This window comes from Mustela putorius, unplaced genomic scaffold, assembly GCF_011764305.1.
Source record: "Mustela putorius furo isolate JIRA1106 unplaced genomic scaffold, ASM1176430v1.1 tig00000480_pilon_pilon_pilon, whole genome shotgun sequence".
Lineage (NCBI taxonomy): Eukaryota > Metazoa > Chordata > Mammalia > Carnivora > Mustelidae > Mustela > Mustela putorius.
In genome coordinates, this window is record NW_025421397.1 from 710729 (window position 1) to 738483 (window position 27755).

Sequence of the window (27755 nt, forward strand, 5' to 3'; positions counted from 1 at the left end):
TGTTTTTACACTAAAAGTGATCCAGAAGGATAAAATAAATAGGATAGCTATTACCAAAGGTGGACAATGAACCTATTTTGTTGCTCCTTATATATTGCAGATGTTAGGTTCCCCCAGTAATGGGTCCGTGATTAAATGAGCGAGATTGATACAAAGCGAAGGTTAAGTAAAGCTTTATTTCGCGCCAAGCATCAAGAATCAAACCTAACGTTCGGGGTCGCGCCTCTTACAGAGAGGGCAACTCCTCTCTGCTTCACAGGCTAGCTTTTAAGGACGAAGGCCATGCGGTTGGGCCTGGCTGCGCACAGGTGGCCAATGAAATTGTTAACACACAGAGAAAGCTGCACAGTCATGTTAGGTCACACATAAGTGACCAATTGAATTACAATTTACCCTAGTAGATTTTTGAACTAGCCTATCACCTTGGTCAGAATTGGCACCTTGGGCGGGGAGACCAGTATGCGTACCCCCACTGATCAGATGTCTCCACCTGGCCTGACCCATCCTTGTATTCGGGCTTTGTTACCTGGGACTGGTTTCTGGGACTTTTTTTTAAGTAAGTCCCCTGGGGGAAGGAGGGCAGGGACAGTTTAAGTTTTAAACAACAAAGTTATTGTTTAACGGGATGGAAGCACTCTGGCTAAACAGATCCTTACAGCAGACAGACTACTTAATGGAACAAAGATCGAACTGACTGTCAGTCAAACCGTCAGTGAAGGTGTCACACTTAGTGGGATCTAAAACTAGCCTCCAAGTACTCAGTGTTACACACACGAAAATGGTCTTCCTCTGTCTAGCTTTCAGGGATAGTATAATTGAAGGTCAAACTTTACAGTTGATATTTTCTCTCTACTTGCTCTGTAGTCACCAGATTCCATTATTGATTATTTAGTTTGCATCCACAAAGTCTCATTGTTGCTGCTGGGCTTTTAATGTGTTGCTGTGAAGGCACACTTTTTTAGAGACCTGTGTTATGTTCCTTCTTGTAGGTGGATGAGGTAATGCTGACTCTGAGACAGGCCTTCAGCACCGCGGCTGCCCTGCAGAGCGCCAAGACCCAGATTAAGCTGTGCGAGGCCTGCCCTATGCACTCTCTGCATAAGCTCTGTGAAAGGATTGAAGGTACCATAGAACGGGCGGGGGCGAAAGGAGTTCGCTTTGGCATCTGGGAAATGAGAAAGTCGTTACTGTGGGCGGTTGGGTCTTTGTTTCCAGGTGAAACCAGAGCCCAAAGAATCATTTCTCACATCTGGTCAAATTTGTGTTCGCAGTCTCTCTGAGGTGCTTGCCTTTTTCCCCTCCTCTTTCTTTCTCTTTTTCATTTTTAATTCTTTTTCTCTGAAGGCAGACTCGAGGAAGGGAGTCGTGTTTCCCACAGCTCTTAAGACTGCTCTGTACTCAGTGGGAACTGACCAAATATTTGTCGAATGGGTGAAGAGAGGCAAAAGCGTCCCACAAAGTCAACTGTTTATTGAAGCCTCTTTTTATTCCCCTCTCCCTTGATGATGTGTTCCTTTCCCCTAAAAATGTAGAACTGGAATGAACCTTGTGTGGCTTTTGAGGGACATTTGAAAATGAGAGAGATCATGGATGTGATACCATGAAGCAGGTTTTTTTTAAAAAAAAGTGTTCTGAGGAGGGGAAATGAGGACGAGCTGACTCTGGGACTCACATTCCCTTTCTCCTCATTATCTCTTATTAACAAGAAAGGTTGGAAACTACTTCACAGGAGAAGAAATGCAGTTCGATAAACACTTGTTAAGCATCTGCCGTGTGCCAAGCATTGTGGCACTAGGCGATACAGAAATGGTTGAGCTGTGGGCTATGCCTTCAGAAGCCTGCTGCCCAGAGTGGAAGCCAGTTAATGCAATTCAGGATGACAGCTGTTACGATAGATGGGGAGAATGCAGGTGCCAGAACATGGCAGAGGACAGCCCTGTCAGTGTAAATGCAAATTGTGATTTCTGTTCAGTAGACAGCAAGATCATAGGCACAGGGCAAAACTGATGATGCATAGCAGTGTTTGTTGAATATCCGTTCAGCTATGTGATCTAGGACTATTTAAATGTAATATTCAGATTTAAAAATTTATAACTTACCTGATGCATATTATTTTTGCATCTGTACCTTTACAAAAATGGAAAATTCTTTGATGTACAGTGAAGAGAACATTATAAATCTGTGGCAGAAGGCTGAATTGCTCAGGAAAGAGCGTTGGATCAATTTGTTATCCAAAGAGAGAAAGAGTCCTTCCACTTTTCTTGCTCAAGATACTCTCTAGGTGGATCAAACCCCTCACTGTAAACAAAATATTAAAATCATTAAAAGAAAATAAGAATATTCTGGTGTCCTTAAACAAGGAAACCTTTATTGAGATACAAAAATGCAAAAGCTGTTAATAAAAGAAGACATTGACAGATTCGACCTCATCAAAATTTATATTTTTTACATAACAACTGTTGCCTTGGAAGTTAAATGAGAAGATAGCAGATTGGTAACCAGAATGTATTAGAACTCTTAGTGTTTGAACGAGAAAGATGAAACTACCAGTGGGAAATGACACAATTTCTATTTAAAAACACTCATATGAAAAGGAAATGAAAAGGTCCAATAATAAAAATGAGAAGATTTTTTAACCTCATTAGATGTTAGAGACATGAAAATGGAAACAACAATAAGATAGTCATCAGATTAACTGTTGGTGAAATTGTGGAGATATTGATACATTTATGTGAGGCTGAATATAGTGTGACCTAAGATACCCATTTTGGGGTACAGTTGATAGAAATTTATTAACCTGAAATTATCCACCAGTTCCCTGTCTTGGTAAGAGAAACTCACATAGGTTTAGAAGGTGACCTTTTCAAAGTTTTATTGTTTCTAAATAAGGGAAAATTGGAAACAACTCAAATGTATCAGTATGTATCAGTAGCATAACTAAAGTATGTTCATACAATGGAACAGTTAATAGGAATGAATTCCCATTGTTTATCGACTTGGATACATCTCAAAATTACATAATTGAGTGAAATGATAACATGCTGAATAACACATACACTTTGTTATACCTGGAAAAATACATAAAATAATACCCTGCATTTCTTTTTAAAAGAAACTTAATATGGTCTATTTTTAGATTTATAGGAAAGTCACAGAGTTTCCAAATGTTTGTCCCCCATCCTCTCCAGCTGTTAACATCTTACATAGCCCAGTGCAATGTGCAGAACAGGAAATTAACATTGGTACAGTGTTATTATCCCAACCAAACATTTCATTTGCTCTTCACCAGTTGTTTTATTCGTGTCTTTTTCTAGATCCCAGTCAGGATTCTAGTGTGTGTGTGGTTGTTGCCTTACCCTGGTCTCCTGCAGTCTGCGGCTCCTGCTCAGTCTTTCTTTGTCCTCCGTGACCTAGACTGGTTACTTTGGTTGCTTTGACTGGTTACGGATTACTTTGCTGGATGTCCCTCAGTTCCCCCTGTTTGATGTCTTCTTACTGAGACTAAGGGTGCTCCTCCCAGCAAGAAATGGCACGGCCTCTTTCTAGTGCCTCCTGTCAGGGGCTTGTGATGTTGAGGAGTTCATTACTGGTCATGTTGGCCTTTATCACCTGGTCCAGGTGCTCTCAGCAAATTTCTGCTGTAAAATTACTACTCTTTCCTCTGAAGCCAACAAACATTTTAGGGATGATATCTTGAATCTACACAAATTTCTTGTCTCTTATGCTTTTGCTCACTGATTCTACTACCTATCAAAGGCAAACTTAGCTCTATCTATAATAATTAAATATTTTAAAAATGTAGAATTTCTCTTACTTGGGTAATAAAATATAAAGCAAATAAACACAGTATTATCTTACTCAGAGGAAAATAGCTCTTTTGTTTTTAAAAAAAAATTTGTGGGGTGCTTCAGTGCCTCAGTTGGTTGACTGTCTGTCTACCTTCGGCTTGGGTCCTGGGATCTCCTGGTCCTGGGATAGAACCCCATGTCAGCCTCCCAGCTCAGGGGGGAGTCTGCTTCTCCCTCACCCTCTACCTCTCTCCCTGTTTGTGCTCTCTTTGTCTCTCTTTCAAATGAATAAAAAAAAAAAGAAAAAAATTATAAAACCAAAACTGTTTTCATGGGAAATGTTTTTGCCCAAGGACTTGATATAAATTATGTGTAAGAGTGTGAAAGATACAAAAATAACATGATCGAAAGAGGTAACGATTTCATGGTGGAATAATAACACTAATTATGTCACTAGGTACTGTCGCTATTCCTGAAATTTTGTTACCATGGAACAAGACCTGCACGAGGAGGAGAGATTCCTGTTTATGCTGTGGCTCTGCCTTTTAATATTATTCATATTAAATTGGTATTTAAGCATAGACATTTCGGGCAATGTTAGTATTCACTGATGAGTTTCTACGGTGTCTGTGTCTGTTCGTATACTAAATGGCACCTGGTTATGGTGGTGATTTGGTATCCTTTAGAAACTTCTGGTTAATAATTCTGACTTCATGATAACTGACATGTAAGAGTTTCATCTAGCCTTCATCATTTTGTGGTAGTGTTTCAAGGTGTGTTCCAAGGTCTCCAAGGTCTCCTCCTGGAACACCTCTCCTTGAGAAGATTTAACCTCAGAGCCTGCTGGCAAAGGGACAAGCTGTCATGCATGATATATGCACTTTGATTTCTGCAGTTACGCTCTGCTTAATACTTATCCCTATCATTTTACGTAGGTCTCTACCCTCCGAGAGCCAAGCTGGTCATACAGAGGCATCTCTCATCACTGACAGATAACGAGCAAGCGGACATCTTTGAGCGAGTTCAGGTAACGTGATTTATATTCTCCCAAATAAGATATAAGAAACGAGAATTGGATTCTGTTTTTATAGGTTTTTTTTTTCACTCCTCTCTGAAGCTAAAGATAAATATCCTATTGTGCTATATGTGATAGTAGCGAGAATACCACTGCTACTCTTGTTTCTGAGAGCAGTGAAACACTTCGCTTTGTTTATGTCTGTCTGCCAGACACATAAAACCAAGTGGGAACACAATAAAATGAGACAAGCTGTGTTGCGTCATGTGCTTTTGGTTTGTCTGTTGGACAGAAAATGAAGCCCGTCAGTGACCAGGAGGAGAATGAACTTGTGATTTTACATCTGAGGCAGCTGTGTGAAGCCAAGCAGAAGACACACATTCACATTGGAGAAGGCCCATCGGTGAGGAGATGCTTTTTTTTTCCCTTGACCTACTTTTGTCGTGTTTATATATTTGGTCTAAGTATCACAGAAGAGGTGAAAGGAGTTTCTTTTCTTTGTGTTCTCACCTTTAGGGCCAAACTTCTAACAGCTCAGATTTATTTTTCAGCATCTTCCGAGTTTTATAGGAGGTTTTAACATTGAGATAAAATACTGATCGGTTTTAAAATGTGAAAAAAATGGGTTCTTGGTATAAAAACAGTAATAACAAATGCTCATGATTTAGAATGAATATGCTTTATTGGTTATATTGATCCATTTTATTTCAAATTCATACAAACATTTTATTTCATTACAAGTTTACGCAACCTTGAAGGGTAAATAGCAAACACCCAAAGAAGCAGTAGTATTGGAAATAGCCATTTTAGAGACAAAGGAAGGTCTGGTATTTTTATGCACGTGGTTGAGAATGTGTTTCCAGCTGCATCTAGATAACACAAGACACCAACAATAGCCTTGTAAGGAGATTATGACATAGTTACTTCTCAGTAACACGCAGTCAGGTTAGTCTGTATTTCAGTCTGTTCAGAAGACATCACATATCACTTTCTTTAGTGATTCCTGAATTGTATTCATCGAACCAGCTCCTTGAGAGAACCTTCTTTGAGCCAAGCTGTGTGATAATGGTGAACCAAAAAGAGATGAATGAGTCCTCCAGGGAAGAGCTCAAGTATTGGGAAGGGGAATAATGCAAATCGGTAAATGGACACGTAGGACAGAGGCAACAGTCAGACTTCTTAAAAGAATGTGCAGTGAGCTCAGAAGTAGCTATGTGTTTGCTTTAGGGTCAGAATACAGAGTAAGGATGGAGGGAAGAATTCAAGAATTCAAGAGGAAGAAATGTTTTGGTGGGGATGCAGGGGACCAAAGTTTTAGGGAAGATAGTTTGTTAATGGAAAAAGTCGAGGAAGTGTTTTTTAAGAAAGGGACATTGAGCACAAAGTTATGCAGTAACTGACCAGAACATACTCCATGCAGGCCTTCAGAATACTTACTGGGTTTTTAGGATGCCCTTGGGATTGATGGGGAAATAATGGCTGGGAAGATAGGCAGTGGCGAGATGATGAAGAACTTTAAGTGCTAAGGCTGACTTTGTCATTGAAGGTAAGAGCATGAGATCAGATTTGTAATTTAAGGAGATAATTCTGGGGCACCTGAGTGGCTCAGTCTGTTGAGCGTCTGCCTTCAGCTCAGGTCATGATCCCAGAGTCCTGGAATTGAGTCCCACATTGGGCTCCATGCTTAGTGGGGAGCCTGCTTCTCCCTCTGGTGCTCCCCTTGCTTGTGATCTCTCTCCTTCTCTCTCTCTGACGGATAAATAAATAAAATCTTAAAAAAAAAAAAAAGATAATACTGTTGTCATAGTGATGGCTGATTTGTGGGACAGGTTGATGGGTGAAGGGGTTGACAGGGATAGGGCTGAAGTCATATTTCCAAATCAGGAGAATTTTGTAATAGAATATGCAAGGAGTGATTCATGTAATTATTGCACAAACTTTGATCAAGTTGCATACTGTGCACTAGGCAATGATGTTGAATAATGACCGCTCTTTTCTGCCATCAAATTGTTGAGGAGGAGAAATCAACATGTAATCAAATAAAGTAAAATATGGAGATATGGTGGGATTGGTATAATGATACAAGTATGCCCCAGACAGACAGAACACTGGTACATAAATAGATTGAGTGATTCTGTCTTTAAAAATTTATTTTGTCTTGGAGAGAAGCTGAGCTAGAGCACTACAGGAGATGTGGGGAGGGGAATGAGATGAGCGATTTGGAGGCATGCTCATCGGGACTTTGCGTGTGACCCGGGAACATGTGTCAAGGAAGGGAAAGGGGATTGCTGGGAGACACTTAAGGCTGTTGGATGGGGGGGAGGGGATGAAATTGAGCTGGAAAACAGTAAGAAAACAAGTGTGGGACAAGGGGTGGAAATAAGAAATAGGAGTTAAGGGTTAGAAGTGTGTTTGAGGGACGCCTGGGTGGCTCAGGCAGTTGTGTCTGACTCCTGATTTCAGCTCAGGTCATGATCTCAGGGTGGTGAGATCGAGCCCCGCATCAGGCTCTGTGCTGGACATAGATCCTGCTTCAGATTTTCTCTCTTCCTCTCCTTCTGCCCCCATCCGTGTGTGCTCTCTCTCTCTCCACCTCCCCCCCCACAAAAAAGGGAAAAAGAAATGTGTTTGAGATTTAATTAGAAAAATGGACTTGGTGCTCACAGAGGTATTTGAGTAGATGTAAATATGGAAGACAATGAACTTTGGCATAGATTTGAAGTCAAAGTGGAGGTACTGAGGGACCCTTGCATTTCACGTAACCAGTGAACTAAAATGGTACCAGCAAAAACGACTGAAAGAGGATGATAGGGTGGAAAGAGACTGGAAGAGATTTGCTATCGTGGGTGACCAAGGTAGGGGAAAAGTTCAAGTTAGAACATCAAGCCATGTTCGGCGACACAGGAAGGTCAAGAAACGTAAAGACTGAAATCTGTTAATGGATTTGCTGATTTTAGTTCCTGGTGGTGATAGTGATGTTGACTAGATGCCCAAAGCAGTGTGTGAGCAGGAATATGCATCTTCTTGGTGATGGAGGGCACTAAAGATCCCAGAATAGGAGACTTTTTTTTATTTTTTTAATGTTTAATACAAGTTGGCTGATTAATTGAAAATGTGGGGATGTGGTCTTTTTTTAAAAACTATTTTTATTAACATATAATGTATTATTTGCCCCAGGGGTACAGGTCTGTGAATCATCAGGCTTACACATTTCACAGCACTCACCATAGCATGTACTCTCCCCAATGTCCATAATCCAGCCACCTTCTCCCTGCTCCCTCACCCCCCAGCAACTCTCAGTTTGTCTTGTGAGATTAAGACTCTCTTATGGTTTGTCTCCCTCCTGATCCCATCTTGTTTCATTTTCCCCTTCCCTACCCCTCATAAGCCCCCACTCTGCCTCTCAAATTCCTCATATCAGAAAGATCAAATGATAGTTGTCTTTCTCTAATTGACTTATTTCGTTCAGCACAATACTCTCTAGTTCCATCCACATTGTTGCAAATGGCAATATTTCCTTTCCTTTGATGGCTGCATAGTATTCCATTGTGTATGTATGTGTATGTATATTTTTATACACCATATCTTCTTTATCCATTCATCTGTTGATGGACATTTAGATTCTTCCCATAGTTTGGCTATTGTGGACATTGCTGCTATAAAGATTTCGGGTTCATGTGCCCCTTTGGATCACTACATTTGTATCTTTAGGGTAAATACCCAGTAGTGCAAATGCTGGGTCGTAGGGTAGCTCTATTTTTGGCTTTTTGAGGAACCTCCATGCTGTTTTCCAGAGTGGCTGCCCCAGCTTGCTTTCCCACCAACAGTGTAGGAGGGTTCCCCTTTCTTTGTATCCTCGCCAACATCAGTCGTTTCCTGACTTGTTAATTTTAGCCATTCTGACTGGTATGAGGTGGTATTTCATTGTGGTTTTGATTTGTATTTCCCTGATACCGAGTGACGTAGAGAACTTTTTCATGTGTCTGTTGCCCATCTGGATGTCTTCTTTACAGAAATGTCTGTTCATGTCTTCTCTCCATTTCTTGATTGGATTATTTGCTGGAACAGGAGACTTTAACAAATTGTTTTCTTGCTAGTAGTTAAGTTCAGTCTAAATCTTTCCCTCTCTATGTCCCTCCCTCCTTCCTTTCTTCCTTTCATTTATTCGTATTAACTGAGCAGCTACTATGTCAGGCACTGTGCTAAGTACCCAATACAATTTCCCTATTTTAGTCATGTTCTTTGCCTGAAAGCCTGAGAAGAATGTCCTCTCAGTCCTTTATCCACACCTGAGCTCAGTCCATTCTACATCCGTATTCATTGTTTTCTTTCCTTTCTTAATGGGGGTTGTATTTCTTTTTATCAGTAGCTTAGATCTGTTAGCCAATTCTAATGTGGACCTTTTATTGCCTTCTGTATGGACTGTGCTGAATTCTCTCATCTGTCTTTCAGTTTCTGATTTTCTGTCCTTTAGGTGATTTTTGAATAGTCCTTTCAGATAAATCTCCCCCCAAATATTACTTTTACAGTGATGCCCCCTCTGCTTATAAATTCTGATCAGCAATTTCTTCCTACTTAAAATTTCATCTCCAGCCTCACTTTTCCAAGTTAACCTTGACCTACTTTCCTTAGTTTTAGCCAAACACCTGCACTGACTCCCTGTCCCATGAGCATTGGTCTTCATGGTTTTGCTAACATCATCTCCCATGCTGGGAACTTCTCTATCCCCATTTTTTTTTTTTTTTTCTGCCTGTAGAATCTTGTCTATTTTTTTATTCCTGCCATTGAGACCTGCAACCAATTTTTATGCTTCCAGATTTGATACATGTTGCTTTGTGTTACTGTTTAATGTGAATATATTCTGTTCTCAAACAAATAATAAAGTGTCTCTCTTGGAAATTTTCTAGCACTGCCAACATAGTAGCTTGTTAGTGCAACAGAAAACAGAGAGAGAACCTAGTATAGTGGACATATTGTAGATTCTCGTTCAGCTTAGTACTATCAGTGACTACTTGTTGATTTTAAAGATAAATGACTCACTCACAAATGAAAATGGGATTGTCACAGAGGCATTAGCAAGATTCAGTTTTACTAGAAGATGCTGTGTTCTTTGAGAGTGATTTTCTGTGTTTTCCTTGGTAATTTGGATATAAAATATTCAGCTTGGAGAGGGATGATTATAGTTGTTAATCAGAATAACAGTAAAAATTGACATCTCAAGTTTAATTTTTGTTAAATGCCAACAGGAATATATTAGCAGAAAGAAAGGCATAAAGGAAAGATCTTCTGTGGTTTTTTTATTACTTATAATATTAAAAAGTGAACCCTTGCCCTTATAATCTGTATGCTCACATTGTGGAACCTAAATTATTACTCCTTAATAGGGCTACAGAAGAATTCTTGTGCTTCTTAATGGCTTAGTCAAGCCCATATTTAAAGCCTCATTTAACCTCGAGCGTTTCTAAACTAAAATTTATCTGTTTTTCTTTCTATAGACTATTTCAAATAGTACAATCCCGGAAAATGCAACAAGCAGTGGAAGGTTTAAACTTGACATTCTGAAAAATAAAGCGAAGAGATCTTTAACTAGCTCCCTGGAAAATATCTTCTCAAGGGTAAGATTAAACTGAGATGCTCTCAATTAGATATTAATGTCGGTGTTTGCAACTGTTTTCACTTTCAACTGACTCATGGAAAATTTCCTTTAAAAAAAAACACAACAAACTACTAAGATAACTTTAATGTAGTTAACTGACTTTATTTTTTAATTTTTTTTTTAGTTAACTGACTTAAGTAATCTCATGATTTATTCTGATGCCTCTAATATCTAAGTTTGAGAAGAGATTTAGTAGTAGAGACATATGTATAAAAAAGGGGAAATAGAATATTGACGTCCACTATTATATGAACTTATTATCATTTGTCACATAAAGTTATAAAGTGAGCTTCATTTTGCTATTATTAAGAGCTGACAGGAAATACTGAAATAGTATTAATAGGAATTTATGTATTCTATTTATTTTATGTTTTATTTTACTATCAAAAGTGATTTCTCTTCCCTTCATTTTTCTCTTCCTGAATAATTCAGTCCTAAAGCTCTTAGATGAGCCCAGGCAAGGTAGATATCTTAGAGCTGGGGGGTGGGGGACCCACAGTGGCTCACAGTGGGGATACAGAGGCTCATGAGGTGCTGTGTGGGGGGTGGCCTAGTGCAGCATGGGGAAACGAGAGTGTGGTGAGGAGGATATCCATGTAGGAGGGCAATCTGGTTCAGGAGGTCAGAGCTAGAGCCAACAAGGAAACCCGTCCTGCAGAAGGATGGCCCAGTGCAGGGTGTCACAGCCAGCGTGAGTGGAGGGGAGAAGGCTTTCAAGTTGCCTGTTATAAGGAGTTAGAGTCCTTGAGCAGGGTGAGGATGGCATTGTGTGTGTGGATGGCAGCCTCGAGGTCAGGGGTTGGAACCCGAGTAGGATGAAAAGCATCTGTGAGGTGACACTTGTGGAGAATTTTACACACAAGGGACTGGTCAAATATGGAACTGTATTAAGGATCTGGGAAAAGGGAATTGCAAATATGAAGAGGGAAGAAATTAGAATAAATGCTATGTTGTTGGATTCAACTCAGAGGTAACAGTATGTGATCCTGGTTATTTGTCTGTGTACTTTTGAATTTATTTTTAATATCGTTAATATATTTTAATTTATTTTAAAATATATGTTAACGTGTGTGTGGGTGTGTGTGTGTGAGAGAGAGAGAGAGAGAGAGATAGGGACCCTGGCTCTGTTCACTGATAGGAACTGGGAACAGCTTTTATGCAAATGTTAGAGATTAAATTAAGCCAAACACCCAGATTTTGGTTTCTGTATATCATTCTACAAGAAGGAGCTAGAATCCTGGGAGAAATGTCTGATTCCAGGACTGCAGGAGAAAGTGCAGGATAAGCCTGGAGCACGCTGGTGTTGTAGCTAGGAAGGGAATGCTCAGAGAAAGATGGAGGTATGTCATAAAGACCTTGAAGGGCTCTCACCGTTGACTGGTAAACATCAAAATAAATGATAGCAAAGGATTGTAACCTGTTATGGAAAATAGGAAATGATGGACTTACTCTGATATGAAAAATGAAAGCATACCTTGGAAATTTGATCATGATCAGGTTATTTACTAGATTCAATGAATATTTATTAATTGCAAAGATGAAAGTAGTAACTTTACAGTGGAGAAGCCTGGCGGACACCACCTTTGTCAAGCGATCTAATGGAACGTCCTCAGCAATGGGACACATTGAAATCTTGTGCCACTTGATACAGAGGATACAGAACTTCTCTGCGATTCTTGCCAAAGGGGCAGGGACATGAATCAAATCATGAGGTGACCTCAGCAAACCTGCATTGAGGTGCGGTCTACAAAATAATGAGCCTGTTGTCTTCCAAAGGGTCAGGACCAAGAAAGTTATGTGCAGTAGAACCTTAGGACGGTACCTTCTGATAAAGGGTGTACTTATTTTTATTCCTTTGCCAGAACTCAAAATTACTTTTATGGGTATTCCTCTTAATGATTGAAATTCTTCTGATTCTAGCAAAAGCCTTAGAGCAAGCATGATCAGTTAGCAATACTGTTGTCAGCAGAAGACGGGATGGAGGAAAAGAGAATTCTAGGAGATGAATCAGGGGTGTGTGAATGCAACATTTCATAAAACTTTCCTACCCCCTTTTTTTTCCCGTATTTATCAATTACGTGTGTTCCTTCTTTCTCTCCTTTTCCTTCCTTTCTCACTCCTTCCTTCTCTTCACCCTTCCCTCCCCTCCCCTCTTCCATAGTATTTAGTGAGAATTTTAGTGGAAAGGCCATTTAAGTAGGTTGTCAGGGGACCTGAATTCAAGACCTGGCTTTATATTTATGATCTCTATTTTATATTTATATTTATGATCTTGATATAGGCTTTCTATTTATGATCTCGGACAAATTATTTACCTTTCCTGCCAGTTTTCCCATTTGTGAGATGTGTGTATTGATAACGTGCTTACGTCATGTTACTATGAGGATAAAATGTCAGTCTCTTAAGAAAATATCCCACTGTAGATATGAGATGGTATGAACAGTGGTGAGCACTGGAAACTCTGTCCTTTACACAATGACCGAAGGGGACTTAGAGTGTTACTCTTATCCCCATTTAGTACCTTGGCGTTCTGCACAACGCTGCAGGGCTGACTTTGAAGTGCCGCTCTCCTGGCCTTGAGCCTCTGTGATCTCAACAAGGGCAGAGCCCCGTCTATTTTGGTCAAGGCGGAGACGGCGGCTGGTACCACACACAGTGTTGCCAAGTGCCATAAATTATGTGACCTAACAAGATCTTGCTTGCGCCATGTGCAACAGAATGGACTTACGAGGAAGGTTGGCAGCTACCCATGTTGTGTTAAAGGTTACATAGAAAAGAGGTTTGTGTACTTCTAAAACTGGTTAGTTTATCTCTTTCTGAGTTACATAGAAAATTGACACTCCAGTCATAGAGTGTGGCTCCTAATTGCGGCCATTTTTAAATGTCTACACACTTTATTTAACTAGCTATGGTTGTTTATGAAATAGGGTATGTTTTTTAAAATGCTTAGAAGCTCGGCTCATTAACATTAAAAAGTGGGTCCAAGGGAAAAGGCTTGACACATGTATTACCAAATTATCATATAGTTAAATTGAAAAAGCTCTCTGCTCAAAGGTGAAAAGACAGTTTTGTATTCTGTTTGTTTGTCTTGCTTTTTCTGAAGTCAGAGTTCTCCAGAAGGAAATTTTTACTAATATGTTTATTGATATGTATTTCCAAATGGGGGATATTGTCGGACTCCGGTAGGTTTTGCGGGCTGACAGGCACGAGGAGAGCGTCCGGGCCAGCCGGTAGCTCCCCTTGGGGCTGAGCGGGATGGCGAGTGTCGTGAGTCCAGGCGCATTAACGAACCACACCAGACTCGGGGATCTGTCGAAGCAGGATCTCACTTTATTGAGCGGGGTTGCAGCTTATATTGGGTAGGGGATGGGAAATGAGGTCAGCGGGGAGAGAGCCTATGGGGTTTGGTTACGTAGTCAGAGATATGCGGAACCAAAACCGCCACGTTGGCGCCAATACTGCCACGGTGGCGCCTTTTCTAGCCGGAAGAGAAGGCAGGCCAGCGCCATCTTTGCTGTGCCCAACAGGATATTTACAGTATAAAGCATGCGTCGTAGGAAAATAGCCCTTATTTTGTGCTTCTCTCAGGTACTTACTATCCATTGTCTTTCCTCGTTGAAATGTGTGAATTAACGACTGTGGTAGAGGATAATTTTAAAGTTTGTTTTTCTTTGTGCACATACACACACACAAACATACGGATAAAACACTACTATGAGTAGAACGTGTGATTTAGGTGTTTTTCTAATAACGGCAAGGATTTGATACCTGTCCAACTCGTTACTTGTGACCAAATAACCTGTTTTAAGATAAGCAGGCAGCCACAAATATAGTTTATTCTGGAACTATCTCCTGTTCTGCATAAAACTGAAGAACTGAAAAAACCTTGACCAGGTTCTAGGACATTTGCAAAATTACCGGCATTGGCTACTTAGTTTTATCAGTAATTCCTCTTTTCACAAAACTCTGTTTCTAGGAGATGTGGGTACCAATTCAAGAGCTTCACTGTTAAGCTGAACATCCTGGCTTCAAATTGCTGCCCTGTCCTTAACTAGCTGTGTAAACTTTGGCAGCATGATCTATCAGAATTTCAGTCTCCTTAATGGTAAAGTTGAGCTATGTAACTATACCTACCTCATAGAATTTTTGTGAGGATTAAATGAGATAATGCATTATAAAATGCTTAACACGATATATAGCAGACTGTAGGAACTCACTAATATTTGATGCAGCTGTTAATTTTACTGTTGGTATAGTTGTTATTTATCATGCCACCAGAAATAGAAAACTATAATTAATATACATAGCTAAAAATAAAGATTGCTTCTATAAAACTTGGTGTGGGATACCATCAATATAAAATAGTCATTTGAGAGACAACAAGAGTCACTGGAGTGAACAGTTGAATCAACTGTCAATTGGGTGAAGAAGAAAGAACTGGTAGAACTTTCTAGTAATAGACGTTAAAAGAAAAATTCAACTGAAGTCTGGGATGCAAGAGTTGAAAAACTCTTCCAGAAAGTAAAGCAAAATGACAAAGAAATGGAAAATAGGATAAAGGAAAAACTTGAAGAATCAATATAAAGATCCAAAAGCTGAGTGGTAGGAATTGCAGAAAGAAAATACCCCAATCTCCCTTTTTGAGATGGCATCTGGAGTACGTACTCCACCAAAATGAGGAAGTAAACTAAAAAAAAAAAAAAGGAAGACATGGATCAAAGACACAAATTTTGACATAGGGTAGTATTAAAGGAAATGTCTAGATTGATAGTGAAGAAAAATACTGGGCAAGTCTAAATTACAACCTATCTAGAGTAGGGCAGAATGACCAGTTTCTAGAATGGGAAACTCAACAAAGAAGGAAAAAAAATTGTAGTTGAATGATTCTGTGATGTTTGACCACACTGAGTTTTGTGGGTGACTTTTGTAATAAATTTGTGATTGCCATAAAAAGCAAATCAAGAACCAGTATTGAAGCAGACTGATGTGTAGTCTTCTAGAGAGAAATACTTTCTTGATGTAGTTTGCATTATGGAAGAATGAAGGAAACTAAATCTATGCATTTCATGACAGTTTTGAAAAACCTGTTTGTGATAATCCTACAATGTGAACGATGATGTTTGCCATCCAGCTTGTGTTGCATGTATTAAATCATTTTCTTTATAACGGTTGTGGTTTGTGTGTTCTGTCTTCCATGGTTGTGTTTATCTGTATGAGACATGAAGCGAATGGGGTACTCTGATCTTACGCAGTTCTCCTGATCTTATGGATGAAGGGTGTTTAACCTTATAAACAGAGTAACATCAAAAAGCTTGGTCTAAGTATCTAGTTATCTAATGACTGATTTAGAAGCAGTGTGAGTAGGTAATGCATAGTTCTGTTTACCTTGCAGGCATGGCTGTGAATACTGTGGACGAATTTGAGCAAACTGCAGAAAGTATCCATTTAATGCTAACCTAAGGAGGCGACTGCCTTTTATAGTTTTAGAGTAAAAATTTAAACCATATGAACAATTGAATTTTATTCTCTTTATTCAGGGGGCTAACAGAATGAGAGGTCGGCTTGGAAGTATGGACAGCTTTGAACGGTCCAACAGCCTTGCTTCAGAGAAGGTATCCCATCTCGGTTCTCATTTTTAATACTAATTGCCGCTTGACAAAAACCGACACTGATAGGATAATATCACTCTGTCGTTTTGTGTTTAGTCCTTTACGACTTTTAACAAATATTCGTTATTATTAAAATTAAATTTAAGGTGGGTGCCTGGATGGCTTAGAGGATTAAGCCAGCTCAGGTCATGGTCTCAGGGTCCTGGGATCGAGTCCCACATTGGGCTCTCTGCTCAGCAGGGAGCCTGCTTCCCTCTCTCTCTGCCTGCCTCTCTGCCTACTTGTAATCATCTCTTTCTCTGTGTCAAATAAATAAATAAAATCTTTAAAATTAAATTTAAGGTATTGAATTGATGCTAAACTAAATTAAAAATACTACTGTTTTAAATAAAAAGGCTCTGGAAAGTATCATGTTGCTCTCTGCTCAGCTGCCCCTTTCTCGTGTTAGGACAGAACACACCTTCTTCCAGGCTCCTGGAGCTCTATCAGACTTTTTACTGTTCGGAGATAGTAGGCTTGGGAAGACAGTATTTGGGCAACTGTTGATTTAAAGTCACGGAAAAATAAGCCCTGTAATTACAGCACAGGTACAGCGATCTTTTTTTGGTTTGTTCTGTCTCCACATTACTTTCCTCCATTTCTAACTACCCCCCAAGCCCAGCTATATTAATGGTCACATTAGGCTCTTCTTTATCTCATAGACAGTTCTCAATAGGTTTGATTTCCTGCTTCCTGGATCACGCAGTATGTAACCAGTTTTAAAATATTTTTGCTAAACTTTGTGTCGGAAGAATTGAGGACTCAGTCTCGCTCTGAGTCTTTTAACCCCAAGCCATGTTTATCAAGCTCAACATTTCTACAGTGGTGCCTGTTTTGGAAAGCATAAACAGCATACCTGTCTAAATTGAGAGATTTATGATGTCTCCCCATGCAATATGAGAGGCATTCCGGCATAGCTCAGTTTTCATTCATTTCCTGTTTTTCATGTCTTTTAAAAAATTTTACCTCAGGGAACATGTCATTGGAGAGAAACATCCACAGTGAGGGAAGATACTTAACAGGCTTTATTTTACTTTCCTGAAGGCTTTGCCATGGAACTTGGACGCTCAAGCATTGTGATATTGTTTTGACAGTACAGGAAACATGTAGCCGATATGTCACGGAAATCAGTAGATTTGTAAACACAGACTCCACCCGCTTTTGGTCATGATGCCTTTTCATCTTTCTGGCAACAGTGAGAAAAGTACAGTAGCCATAGCGTTTTACCGCAAAGTGTTAGGGGGAAAGAATACCTTGTCTTATCATTCCTTTCACTTTCTGTCTATCTTTACGGATGCTGGGTTACAGCTGCTTATCAGAAGAAATGGGTTGTGCTGATACTGATTAGCCTTCAGCATAGATTGAGTGAAAAAAAAAAAGTTTTGTCATGACTCAGGAGGAAGAAGAGGCACCCTGTCACTTTTGAACTCTGTGTGTTGAAGCAGGTCTGTCATGACCCATGTAGGAAAAAAAGACTTCACTTCGGCTTGCTTTTCAGGACTATTCACCAGGAGACTCTCCACCGGGAACACCACCAGCCTCCCCACTGTCCTCGGCATGGCATATGTTCCCCGAAGAGGATTCTGACTCCCCACAGTTTCGAAGACGGGCACACACGTTCAGCCACCCACCTTCAAGCACAAAGAGAAAGCTGAATTTGCAGGATGGGAGAGCTCACGGTGTCCGCTCCCCTCTTCTGAGGCAGAGCTCCAGTGAACAGTGCAGGTGAGTCCAAACCTCCTTTCTGGAGGATGAAATACAATTCTTCTGTCACGTGTTCTGATCAGTATGGAGTCAAGATTTATTGTGACTTCATGCTGTCGACATTTTGGTTTTAGAAAGACCAGAAAAATGAATTGAATTATAAAAACCTTCATTACTGAAGGAAACAGGGCAAGCTTTAAGGTACACCCCAAGAGAAGAATTAAAGCATTTCAGATGAAGACACTTCCCTCCCGCCCCCAGAAAAATGGGGAAAACAAGATATTATGCAATTGTTTTCTCTGAAAAACTTGGTGACAATACGTATTACTCAGTGTCTTTTTGATGGTGGCTCTAATGAAACAGCAAATTTGCGGTAGAACGTCCTGTTAGCCTATAATAAAATACAAGGGTTAAAAAAATCACCCAAGTTACCTTTGTACCTGTGATGAAATTTAGCTATATTTCATAATGAATTAAAGTCAAAAATGAAAATTATTAAATATTTTATCTAGAGCAAAAGGATGACTGTAAAGAAGAATACACATTTCATAACTGACAGGAAGTATCCATTAGAAATGATCTGATATGGTATTTAAGAAATAATTAAACAGAGTTGTTTGGCATTTGGTAAGATAGAATAAAGGGCGTAAGTCCAGAATTGCAGCATGGTTTTGCTTCTTCCTGTGTTGCACATATCACCATTGGTATCCTAGAATTAATTTTGTTTTCCTTCTTTGCCTGAGAGTTTGATCCAGGAAACAATCTGATAGTCATCCCAGTTGAAGGAAAATCCAGAACTCTAAGTAAAAGGGAAGATGAATTGTTGATTACTTATTACTACTTACTTACTTAATTATATTAGTTATAATTACATATAATAATTATATTAATTAATTAATTAATTAGTTTTCATCAAATTTACCCACATTTCTTTTAAGGATACTATTTTATCTTCAGTGTTGTTTTTTGACTGATTTGATACTTAGAAATAAGATAGATATTTCAGATATATGAAAATAAAAGAGATTAACAGAATTAATTTTTCTCAGAGTTTCCTTTCTAAAAAAAGATTAAGTATTCATGTGTCTATCAAGGGTTTTTTTTTTAAATGGCCACCTCATTTATATTTACACAAAGCAATAAGTCTGTTTTTTGCAGGAAATGTTATCAAGAGAAAACATTATTTTAAACTTATTATAAATGATTTCTCTATTTCTCCTTACATCTTATAATGTAGATGCTCAAATAATTCTTGTCAATATGAAAAGATGCTATTTGTGCTATTGTGAAAACTTGCTAGGAAAGGACTCTTTTGAAAATAGCTGTCAGTGGAGAAGGTTTAAGGATTCAGGGCAAACTGTGGACATAGTCCCACAGGCTGTAGGGAGTACATGGACATTAATGTTTCTTAAGCCAGAGGTATTATGATGGCTTTCAACAACCAAACATGTTGTTCCTAAATTTTTTGAAGGGTTTATATCTTTAAAATAGCTAAGTCTTTGAATTACTGATAATCTTTCACAGGAACGTGTTTCCTGTAATTATTTCTGCTTTTCTACGTTTTTCCCTTGAAGTATCTTTTGCATGTAAAAACAAACACCGTTTGTCCTAAAATCTTGAAGAATTTTTCAGAGACCAACACATCTGGTTGGTCATGCTGGGTGAGGAGGTCAGTTTGTGAAGAGTGAGCTAGGTCATGGTCATCGAAAGAGACGACTGCATGCTCCCCTCTTTCCAGCCCTGACCTTTGAAAGGAAAGCTTCAATCGATAGCAAGAACCAGTTTATATGCTTTTTCATAGTGAATGAAGATTTTGTCGAGATCTAAATTAAGACAAATTTGCTGTGTTTTCTCAGCATTCTTCCATCAGTGCGGCGCATGCCCAAGGAGAGTATCTCTTCCACCAGCCTTCCAAGTCTACACACCTCCTTCTCTGCCCCTTCCTTCACTGCCCCCTCTTTCCTGAAAAGCTTTTACCAGAATTCAGGTAGACTGTCCCCACAGTATGAAAATGAAATCAGGTGAGATCAGTGTCCTCTGTTTGCAAAGCAAAGTTTTCTGCAGTGATATACTGATATGTTACTAAAAAGTGGCTGATGAATTTGGAGTGACGTTGATGCATCTGTATGCTGTGCTTGTTCTAATCCATCTCTAATATGTCGGTTTTAATTCTGATGACTTTTATCAAGCAAACTTTTAAAACGAGTGTTTTGAAGCTTTTAACAACATGATCATCTTACTTTTTGAATTATCTCTTTTCCTACCGTTTGTGTGATTCTACCCCATTATGCTCCAGAGTCTCAGCTTTGTGTTGTTTACAACAAGCCTTGGTGCTAACACAGACTAAGCAAATCTCCCCCAGTTGTGCTTTTTTTCTTAGCCTCTCTGGATATGGAATCTGAAAGCCACTGATTAAAACAAGTGTACTTAAGTAATAGATACAATATATCTTTCTTTATATCTATTTAAGTACATAGAATGTATCTAGGCCTTTCTTTGAGTTTTCAGTGACACAGACTTACTTCTCTGAAACTGGGTGTAATTATTTAATGCCTGTACTACCCTGTTCATGTGAACTTTCAGAGAGCAGGAAGGATTTCTTGAATCTTGTAGATATTTGATTTTGGTTCATTTCCAATATTAAAAATATAATAGCCTTTTAAATCTTCTTCTTTGTGCTTTTAGCTACACAAAACTAGATTGAGTGATTTTTGGGAAATTGTCTTTTTTAAAAATTTTAATTTATGAAACCTTACTGATTATCCAAATTGTTAGTGGGATATTGACAGCCTCTGGAAAGTGGTCCGTTAAGTTGGGAATTCTTTTAAAGGGATTGACTGTTGCTGGCTTAGACTTTTGTGATATTCATTCCGATTTTTACGTGTAGATTGACTCATTCTTTTTTTTTTTTTTTTTTTTTAAATCTCTGGTATTCCATTTCACACACCACAGTTTTTCCACTCTCCTGCTGATAGACATTTGGGTGTTCTAGTCATTTGATATTTGGCATTTCTTGCAGTCAAGGAGAGGAATGCCTGATACCAGTCAGCCTGTGTGCCATGAGATTTTCTTGGATATTCTTTTGGCCTCATTTTTTTCAGACTTAAGATATCCCAAATGTTAGCATTTAACTGGTTAACCTTCAGTAACTGGTTACATTAGACTAATCCTTGAATTATCTCTGAGTAGTATTTTCTGTCTATGTGTGCCAACTGTTTTCACTCCAAGAAAGGTAGTTAATATTGGATTTAAAACAATTTGAATCTGAATTTGTTCTGAATTGGCACAAAGTCACGTTCATAAATTGAGTTTCTAGCGAAGAAAGTTAACTTGAAGAACTGATTTTAAGGGTTTTTTCACAGGGGAGCCTGGCTGGCTTAGTCAGTAGAGTGTGTGACTCTTAAATCTTGGGGTCATGAGTTTGAGCCCCACGTTGGGTATAGCAATTACTTTAAAAAATAAATATTAAAAACATAGATAAGAGGTTTTTCAGGAACAACCTTATGGGAGAAGAGTTAAACAAAATTGGCTACAAAAGCAGTATAATATATATGGAATATGCCATGAATTGAGAGAACCAACAATATATACATATATAAAAATATGTTTGCCTTATCTCTATAGTACTACCGATGAATAGGGATACAACACTCTCATTGAAACCCATGGGCAGTTTCTTATTGTTCTGTTAGTTCAAGTGAGCATCTGGACAGTCCCAGTTTTTTTCTGGAAACAGAAGCCTGCCTGAAAGTGAAAATTAGGAAAAGCCATTGAGAAGGTCCAAGGTTAGCTGTGAACAGAATGCAGAATATCAAAACATTGACTTTCTCTTAGATTATTTATAGTGTTTAGATTATTTAGAGTGTAGAGTATTACATATTCTTATTCAGTGGTTTTGCATAAGTGTAGGCATTTTTCTTGTTTATCACTTCTTTGTCCTCTGTACCTCATTTTAATGAGGGATATTGAAATCAGAGGCAAGTATATATTAGTTTTAAATTGAAAATTTCCACTTTTTGTAGCTATCTTACTTGAAGTGATATTAAAACCTGTAGGAAAATTTCATTTTATTTATTTTTTTAAATTAATTTTTTTAAGGATTTTATTTATTTATTTGACAGGCAGAGATCCCAAGTTGGCAGAGAGGCAGGAGAGAGAGGGGGAAACAGACTCCCCGCCAAGCAGACAGCCTGATGCGGGGCTCGATCTCAGGACCCAAAGACCATGACCTGAACCGAAGGCAGAGGCTTAACCCACTGAGCCACCCAGTCACCCCTATGGGAAAATTTAAGTTTGTAGGATCATTAGAAAGAATCCTGTTTTCTGTACTTTGTTATATTTTGTTGGCTCTGAGAAAGTCTAAAAATCAGAGAGCACATTTTTGTACATTTTTCTTTTACTTCTGTACACTTTTTATTCATTTTTATAATTTGACAAGCCTAGAATCAGGCCAAAAAGAGATTTATAATTTTTATTTTCATAGAAAAGTACACCAGTCACGAGAATACAGCTCATTGGATTATCACAGAGTGAATCCTGCCGTGCCCCGCTCCTTCAGTAACTGGAATGCTATCAGCACTCCCACAGTTTCCTCCCCTTTTTCCACCCAATTCCTTCCCCTCCTCCTGACCGCTAATACCATAATTCATATTTGCCTGGTTTTGAACTTTATATAAACGGAATTCTTCTGGGGCACCTGGGTGGCTCAGTGGGTTAAAGCCTCTGCCTTCGGCTCAGGTCATGATCCCCCTCTCTCTCTCTGCCTGCCTCTCTGCCTGCTTGTGATCTCTGTCTGTCAAATAAATAAATAAATAAATCTTAAAAACAAAACAAAAAAAACCCAGAATGATTCTGGTTTCTTTCGTTGCATGCTAGTTTCTGAGATTCATTCCCATTTTTATGTGCACTTCATTAATTTTTTATTGCTGCATAGTATTCCATCTAATATGTTACAATTTATTTATTTGTTTGTTTTTTGCCAGTGGACATATGGATTGTTTCTAGTTTTTGGTTTATTTTATTTTATTATTTTTTTCATTTAGAGAGGGCTTGAGAAGCTCTCTAAGTAAGACAGAGGGAGAGAGGCGGAGAGAATCCTAAAGCAAGCTCCACGCCCACCATGGAGCCCGACATGGGGCTTGATATCACAACCCCAAGATCATGACCTGAACCGAAATCAAGAGTCAGACACTTAACCAACTGAGACACCCAGGCGCTTTAGTTTTTGGTTATTCAAAGAGTACTGCTGGGGCATCTGGCTGGCTCAGTTTTTAGAGTGTGTTATTCTTGATCTTGGGTTGTAAATTTGAGCTTCGTGTTGGGTATAGAGATTACTTAACAAAATAAAATCTTTAAAAAATAGTAGTCCTATATATTATTAGTTGTGCATATCTATCCATTATTGAGGACTACGTCCACAGTAGTAAAATTGTTAGACAAAATTCTAATAGGTTTATTTTAACTAGTAAGTCACTTGGACATAAATTTACTAGTTACAGTCTTGGAGAGGGTGTTTTTTCAATTTGTACTTAGAAGTAATTTTAGATTCATAGGAAATCTGAAAAATATTATGGAGAACTCCTAGAAATGTTTTATCTAGATTCATCAACTTTTAAAAATTGCCACATTTTCTTTATTATTTCTTCTGTTCATTTACATATATAAATATATAAATGTAATGTATATGTAAATATATGTATGTATGTATGTATGTATGTATGTAAATAGATGCATACATATATCTTCATTCTAAGCCACTTGTGAATAGGTTGCATATATCATGTCCCTTCCCCCTGAATAGTTATATTTCCTAAGAATAAGGATAGTCAAGTGCATGCTTTTAACCCAGTGATTTCTGAATCTACATTTCTCATCACTACTTTCAGAGAGAACATTATGCATACATAATTACTGTAGTATCTGGAAATATTCAGAATATTAAAGGGAGGATGTTCAGAATACCATAAATAAAGAAAATTATATTTTATTAGTTGTATTTCTAAATATGCATAGTCAAATAAAGCATAGAGCAGGTTAGCATATAGGCTTACCCATACTACTTTTTAAAAAGCCTATTAATTTGAAATTTGAAACTCAGATTAGGCATCTTTCTCTAGGACCTCTAATAATCCTGAATTATTAAAAACATGTCAGGTTACTGTTTTAAAATATTAAATCTTTTAATATCCTGGCTGAGAAGAAGGAGCCAGGATATTTTTAATATCATGGTTTATTGATAAGTAGGTTTTTCTGCACAGCACTGAAATGATTAAGGAAGAGCAATAAGCATGTTTTGATTTATCTTTGAATTAATTTTTAAAAAGTTAATGTTATTTCATTGTTTAGTGACTAAACTATAATTGTAATGATATAGTATATTTATATAATATTTATTTATCAGAAATATCCTTTCTATCAGCAATCATCTTTGTCACTCCTTATAATTGCTTCTTAGCTTTTAAGCCTGTAACTGAAAAAACATTTATATTGAAGTTTATTGGTCAAAAGTAAAATGATCGTCATTATTGCTATTCACTTATAAGACTTTTCAGTGAGAAAAAAAGATTTTTGCTAATGTACTTTCTGGTACAGTTTTGGTCCCATGTAGTTCTCTTGTGTTCACTGATAAAAATAGTATTATCATAACTCATGGTTCATTATTGCCTTATCTATGCCTTATTGATGACTAATGGGAATGCCTCTTTATTCTAAATCCTGATTTTGGACATATATCTCTGTATGTGTGCTAATGTTCCTTCTTTTCCTGTTGTACTAGACAGGACACCGCTTCAGAATCAAGGTGATTTGAGGTCTAAATATGTTCTTATAAAAACTCATAATTTCTTCCAACTGAATATCACTCCTTTTAAAAAGCAGTTTTGGCTGTCTCCTAAGTGCATGTCAAAATTCCAGTACTCTGATGGTTATGTAGTAGGGAAAATGTGATGCCTGGTGTAATCAAAGATCATAAGTGATCATATAAAATGTTGATTGTAAACAGAAATCCCGTTTCTACTCTATTCCATGGTGGCAATTTCTTAGTACGGTGCTGTGGCCTTCAATCAAAGCCCAATTTTAATTTTGAATTAATAAACATGAGTTTGCTCATTTGGAGGTACATATGCATATATAAGGAATTTATTTCAAATCCTGAGAAGATGCAGAAATGAGCATCCTAAAAGAAACATACTCATAAAATTCAATCTGGTTTTCCCTCAAAGAGGATTGTTAATCTCTTTCTGTTCATCTTAATTCCTCACACATTGCTTACTTTTAGATACTGCTGGAGGCCAGACCTCCCGCAGGTCCGGACAAAGGAAAATACCTACTTCCTTATTATGGAAGTCTGACCACATCTGTAGTGACATTTCTTCCTCTTGACCTGCATGTTTTTTTGGTAAACATCCAAAATCATCGCTGAAAAACTTAATTGAAGATGATTATTTTTTGCTTTGTTCTAGTTTCTATACTTAGCTTATATCAGGAATCCAGTCAAACAGACATACCCATCTTCCTGTTTGGAGCCACTAACATTTAGATTTCTTTCTAGCTGGAGTGAAAACACATATGAAAGGCTGAACTAGAATGAAAAAGAAGGAGAAAAGAGAAAGGAGAAAAAAAGAAAATTATTTTGGCTACACTGATAAGACTTGAAACTTTTCACTGACAGGCACTTTTTAATGGTTGGGTGTAAGACCTTTAAATAATACTTTTTATCTACTTTTAAAACCCGAATGAAAATGTTAGTTTTACTGTGTGTCTTTGTAGGTTCTACTATAGGCATAGAAGTAGGTCTGTTTATTATTACCTTAGAAATCATTTGGCCTGTAATTTCCTTACTTTACATACGGTTAAATTGAGCCCCAGGGATATTTTGTATCTTGCTTGATATTATTTTCTTAATTTTAGGTTTTAGGGATGTGAGTAAGCAAATGAGCTTGCTACCCAGAGATACTTTAAATTCCAATGCAAAGAACTTGATCTTTTAAAAATTCACATTCAATGTAGAGTTTAGGAAATAAAACTCTTTGTTTTTCTCATTCTTTTTGTTTTACACATTGTTCTGCTGATTAATCTATCTCTGATTCATAGCTTAGATGCTACATATTGTTTTCCACTAGAATAGTTCAATATCAATTTAATTTAATTAGTAAAGATTTTCCATAGAATGATAGGATTGTCCCCAGTTGAAAGCCAGGTTTTAGCTAACCTCTTAGTGTACCTGATGGGACTGAGTTAAATTATACTATGGATCCTGTGGGAAAAGCTGAAGTTTCATCATTGTGTTGTTCCATGAGCCTTTCTTGAGGTATTTACCAAGAGAAGGCTTTTTCAGATTTCTGTCACATAGTTGCTATCACAGTAATCAAGTCTTGATTCTATCTTGAGTTGTAAAACATTGTGATTTCCATGTAGCTTTAATCAGTACTAGTCATTTTTTGGACGTGATGATGCTGATAGTTTTCAGTGGGGGTTAGAGGGCAGGAGGATGCGGGGGGCAGTTTGCTGCTCAGCAGAATAATCCCTTTGTATATTGGTCCTTGCCCAGGACCTTTGTGAAAAATGTATCTGTGTTGCCCTGGGGCGGGGGATGGGGGGGTGGGGGGGGAGGGGGAGTAAAATGTGACTGCAACCTTAAGGTAGAGTCCCTGAGTGGTCACGAAAACATCTTCATTTTATATAGAATACATAGAATTAATTGTTATTAAAGCAGAGAAGTGTGCATTAAAAATTCTGTGTGAACACAGAAGTATGATGTTAATTTAATAGTTGATGTGGTGAAGCTTCTAAATGCTTGGCCAAAGATGTATTAAAAAGTTATCTTGAAGCTTTGTGGGAGGGTTCATATTATACTGAGAGCTTTGGATTCATGCTGTGTCCAGAAGGACTTAGAAATGCCTCCCAGCCTATAGGGTGATAACATGTAAGATAGGATGTTTCCTTTCCTTGTAAAGCATTGGTCCCTTTTGGATTAATTAATCAATTGCTTAATTAATCAATTGCTTAATTAATCAATTGCTTAATTAATTGCTGGCTGGTAATAGGATGTATATCTAGAATACACCAATACAAAAATATGTGGGAATTCTCCACATTGTCTTCCCTTTCTAATTATTCATTTTTAATGTCAGACATTTTCAGTAGAGGTAATTCTGGCACAAAATACTTTTTCTGAATATGTCTCTTGGGAAGCAGTTTATAATGTGCATGTTGGTGTTCCAAAATGCAAAAGCAGGAGGAAAAAGGCTATATGAAAAAAAATAGGAAATAGTTGTAATTTATCATTAAAAAAAGGTTAAAGATAATTCATACACTAATATAGGTATAGTCTACCATATTAATGTGGTTTTTTATTTGATCCCATTATTTTAAAAAAAGTATTTGCATTTTGGAATGGAGGTATTTTAAAAGCAGAGAAGAAATGAGACATTTGCATAAATGAACACCTAATTCTTTGAAGTTATGACTTTATTCCCTGAAAAGATGGAAAAAGGCATACTGATCAAAAGACTTAATGCTAGAGACTGACTTCTTTTTGACTAGAGCACACAGGGTCCTTGGGGTCCGGACAGCTTTACTTTTATGGTCTGATAGTGCTTTGGTGAACTAATGCAGAGTATTTATACTGGCCTGATAAGCTGTAGTGCCTGAGTCTCTGGCTTCTGGACGGCCCGGGTTTGAATCCTGGCTCCTCCACACAGCTGGGGGCAAGTTCCTCAGACCTTAGTTTCCTCACTAAAAATGGGAACAGAAGTAACACATACCCCACTGTGAGGATAAAATGAGTTCGTACTTGTAAAATGCAGTTGCAACCGTAGGAAAGTCAGTTTGCTGAGCACATGTAAATCAAAAGGCGAGCTGCGTGAGCTGCGTACTTTGAAAGCCTTATCTGGCCTCTGACTTCTGGAGACAGGGTTTCTCTCATGAAGTGAAGCAGGGTGGCT

General features: G+C 38.1%; 1 protein-coding gene across 4 annotated transcripts in view; it reads left to right on the plus strand.

Annotated features, from left to right (window-relative positions):
* TBC1D4 (TBC1 domain family member 4) overlaps positions 1-27755 on the plus strand; it is a 189353-nt gene that overhangs the window by 130449 nt on the left and 31149 nt on the right. For 2 of the 4 annotated variants that reach the window (XM_004754372.3, XM_013057200.2), the window contains exons 5-11: positions 990-1122; positions 4724-4815; positions 5096-5206; positions 10299-10418; positions 15997-16071; positions 17606-17832; positions 19668-19832. In XM_004754372.3, coding sequence (XP_004754429.1) covers positions 990-1122; positions 4724-4815; positions 5096-5206; positions 10299-10418; positions 15997-16071; positions 17606-17832; positions 19668-19832 — 923 coding nt within the window. Of the gene's footprint in view, positions 1-989; positions 1123-4723; positions 4816-5095; positions 5207-10298; positions 10419-15996; positions 16072-17605; positions 17833-19667; positions 19833-27755 lie in introns of those variants that run through there. The other 2 variants (XM_004754376.3, XM_045080633.1) reach the window with 2 other exon arrangements.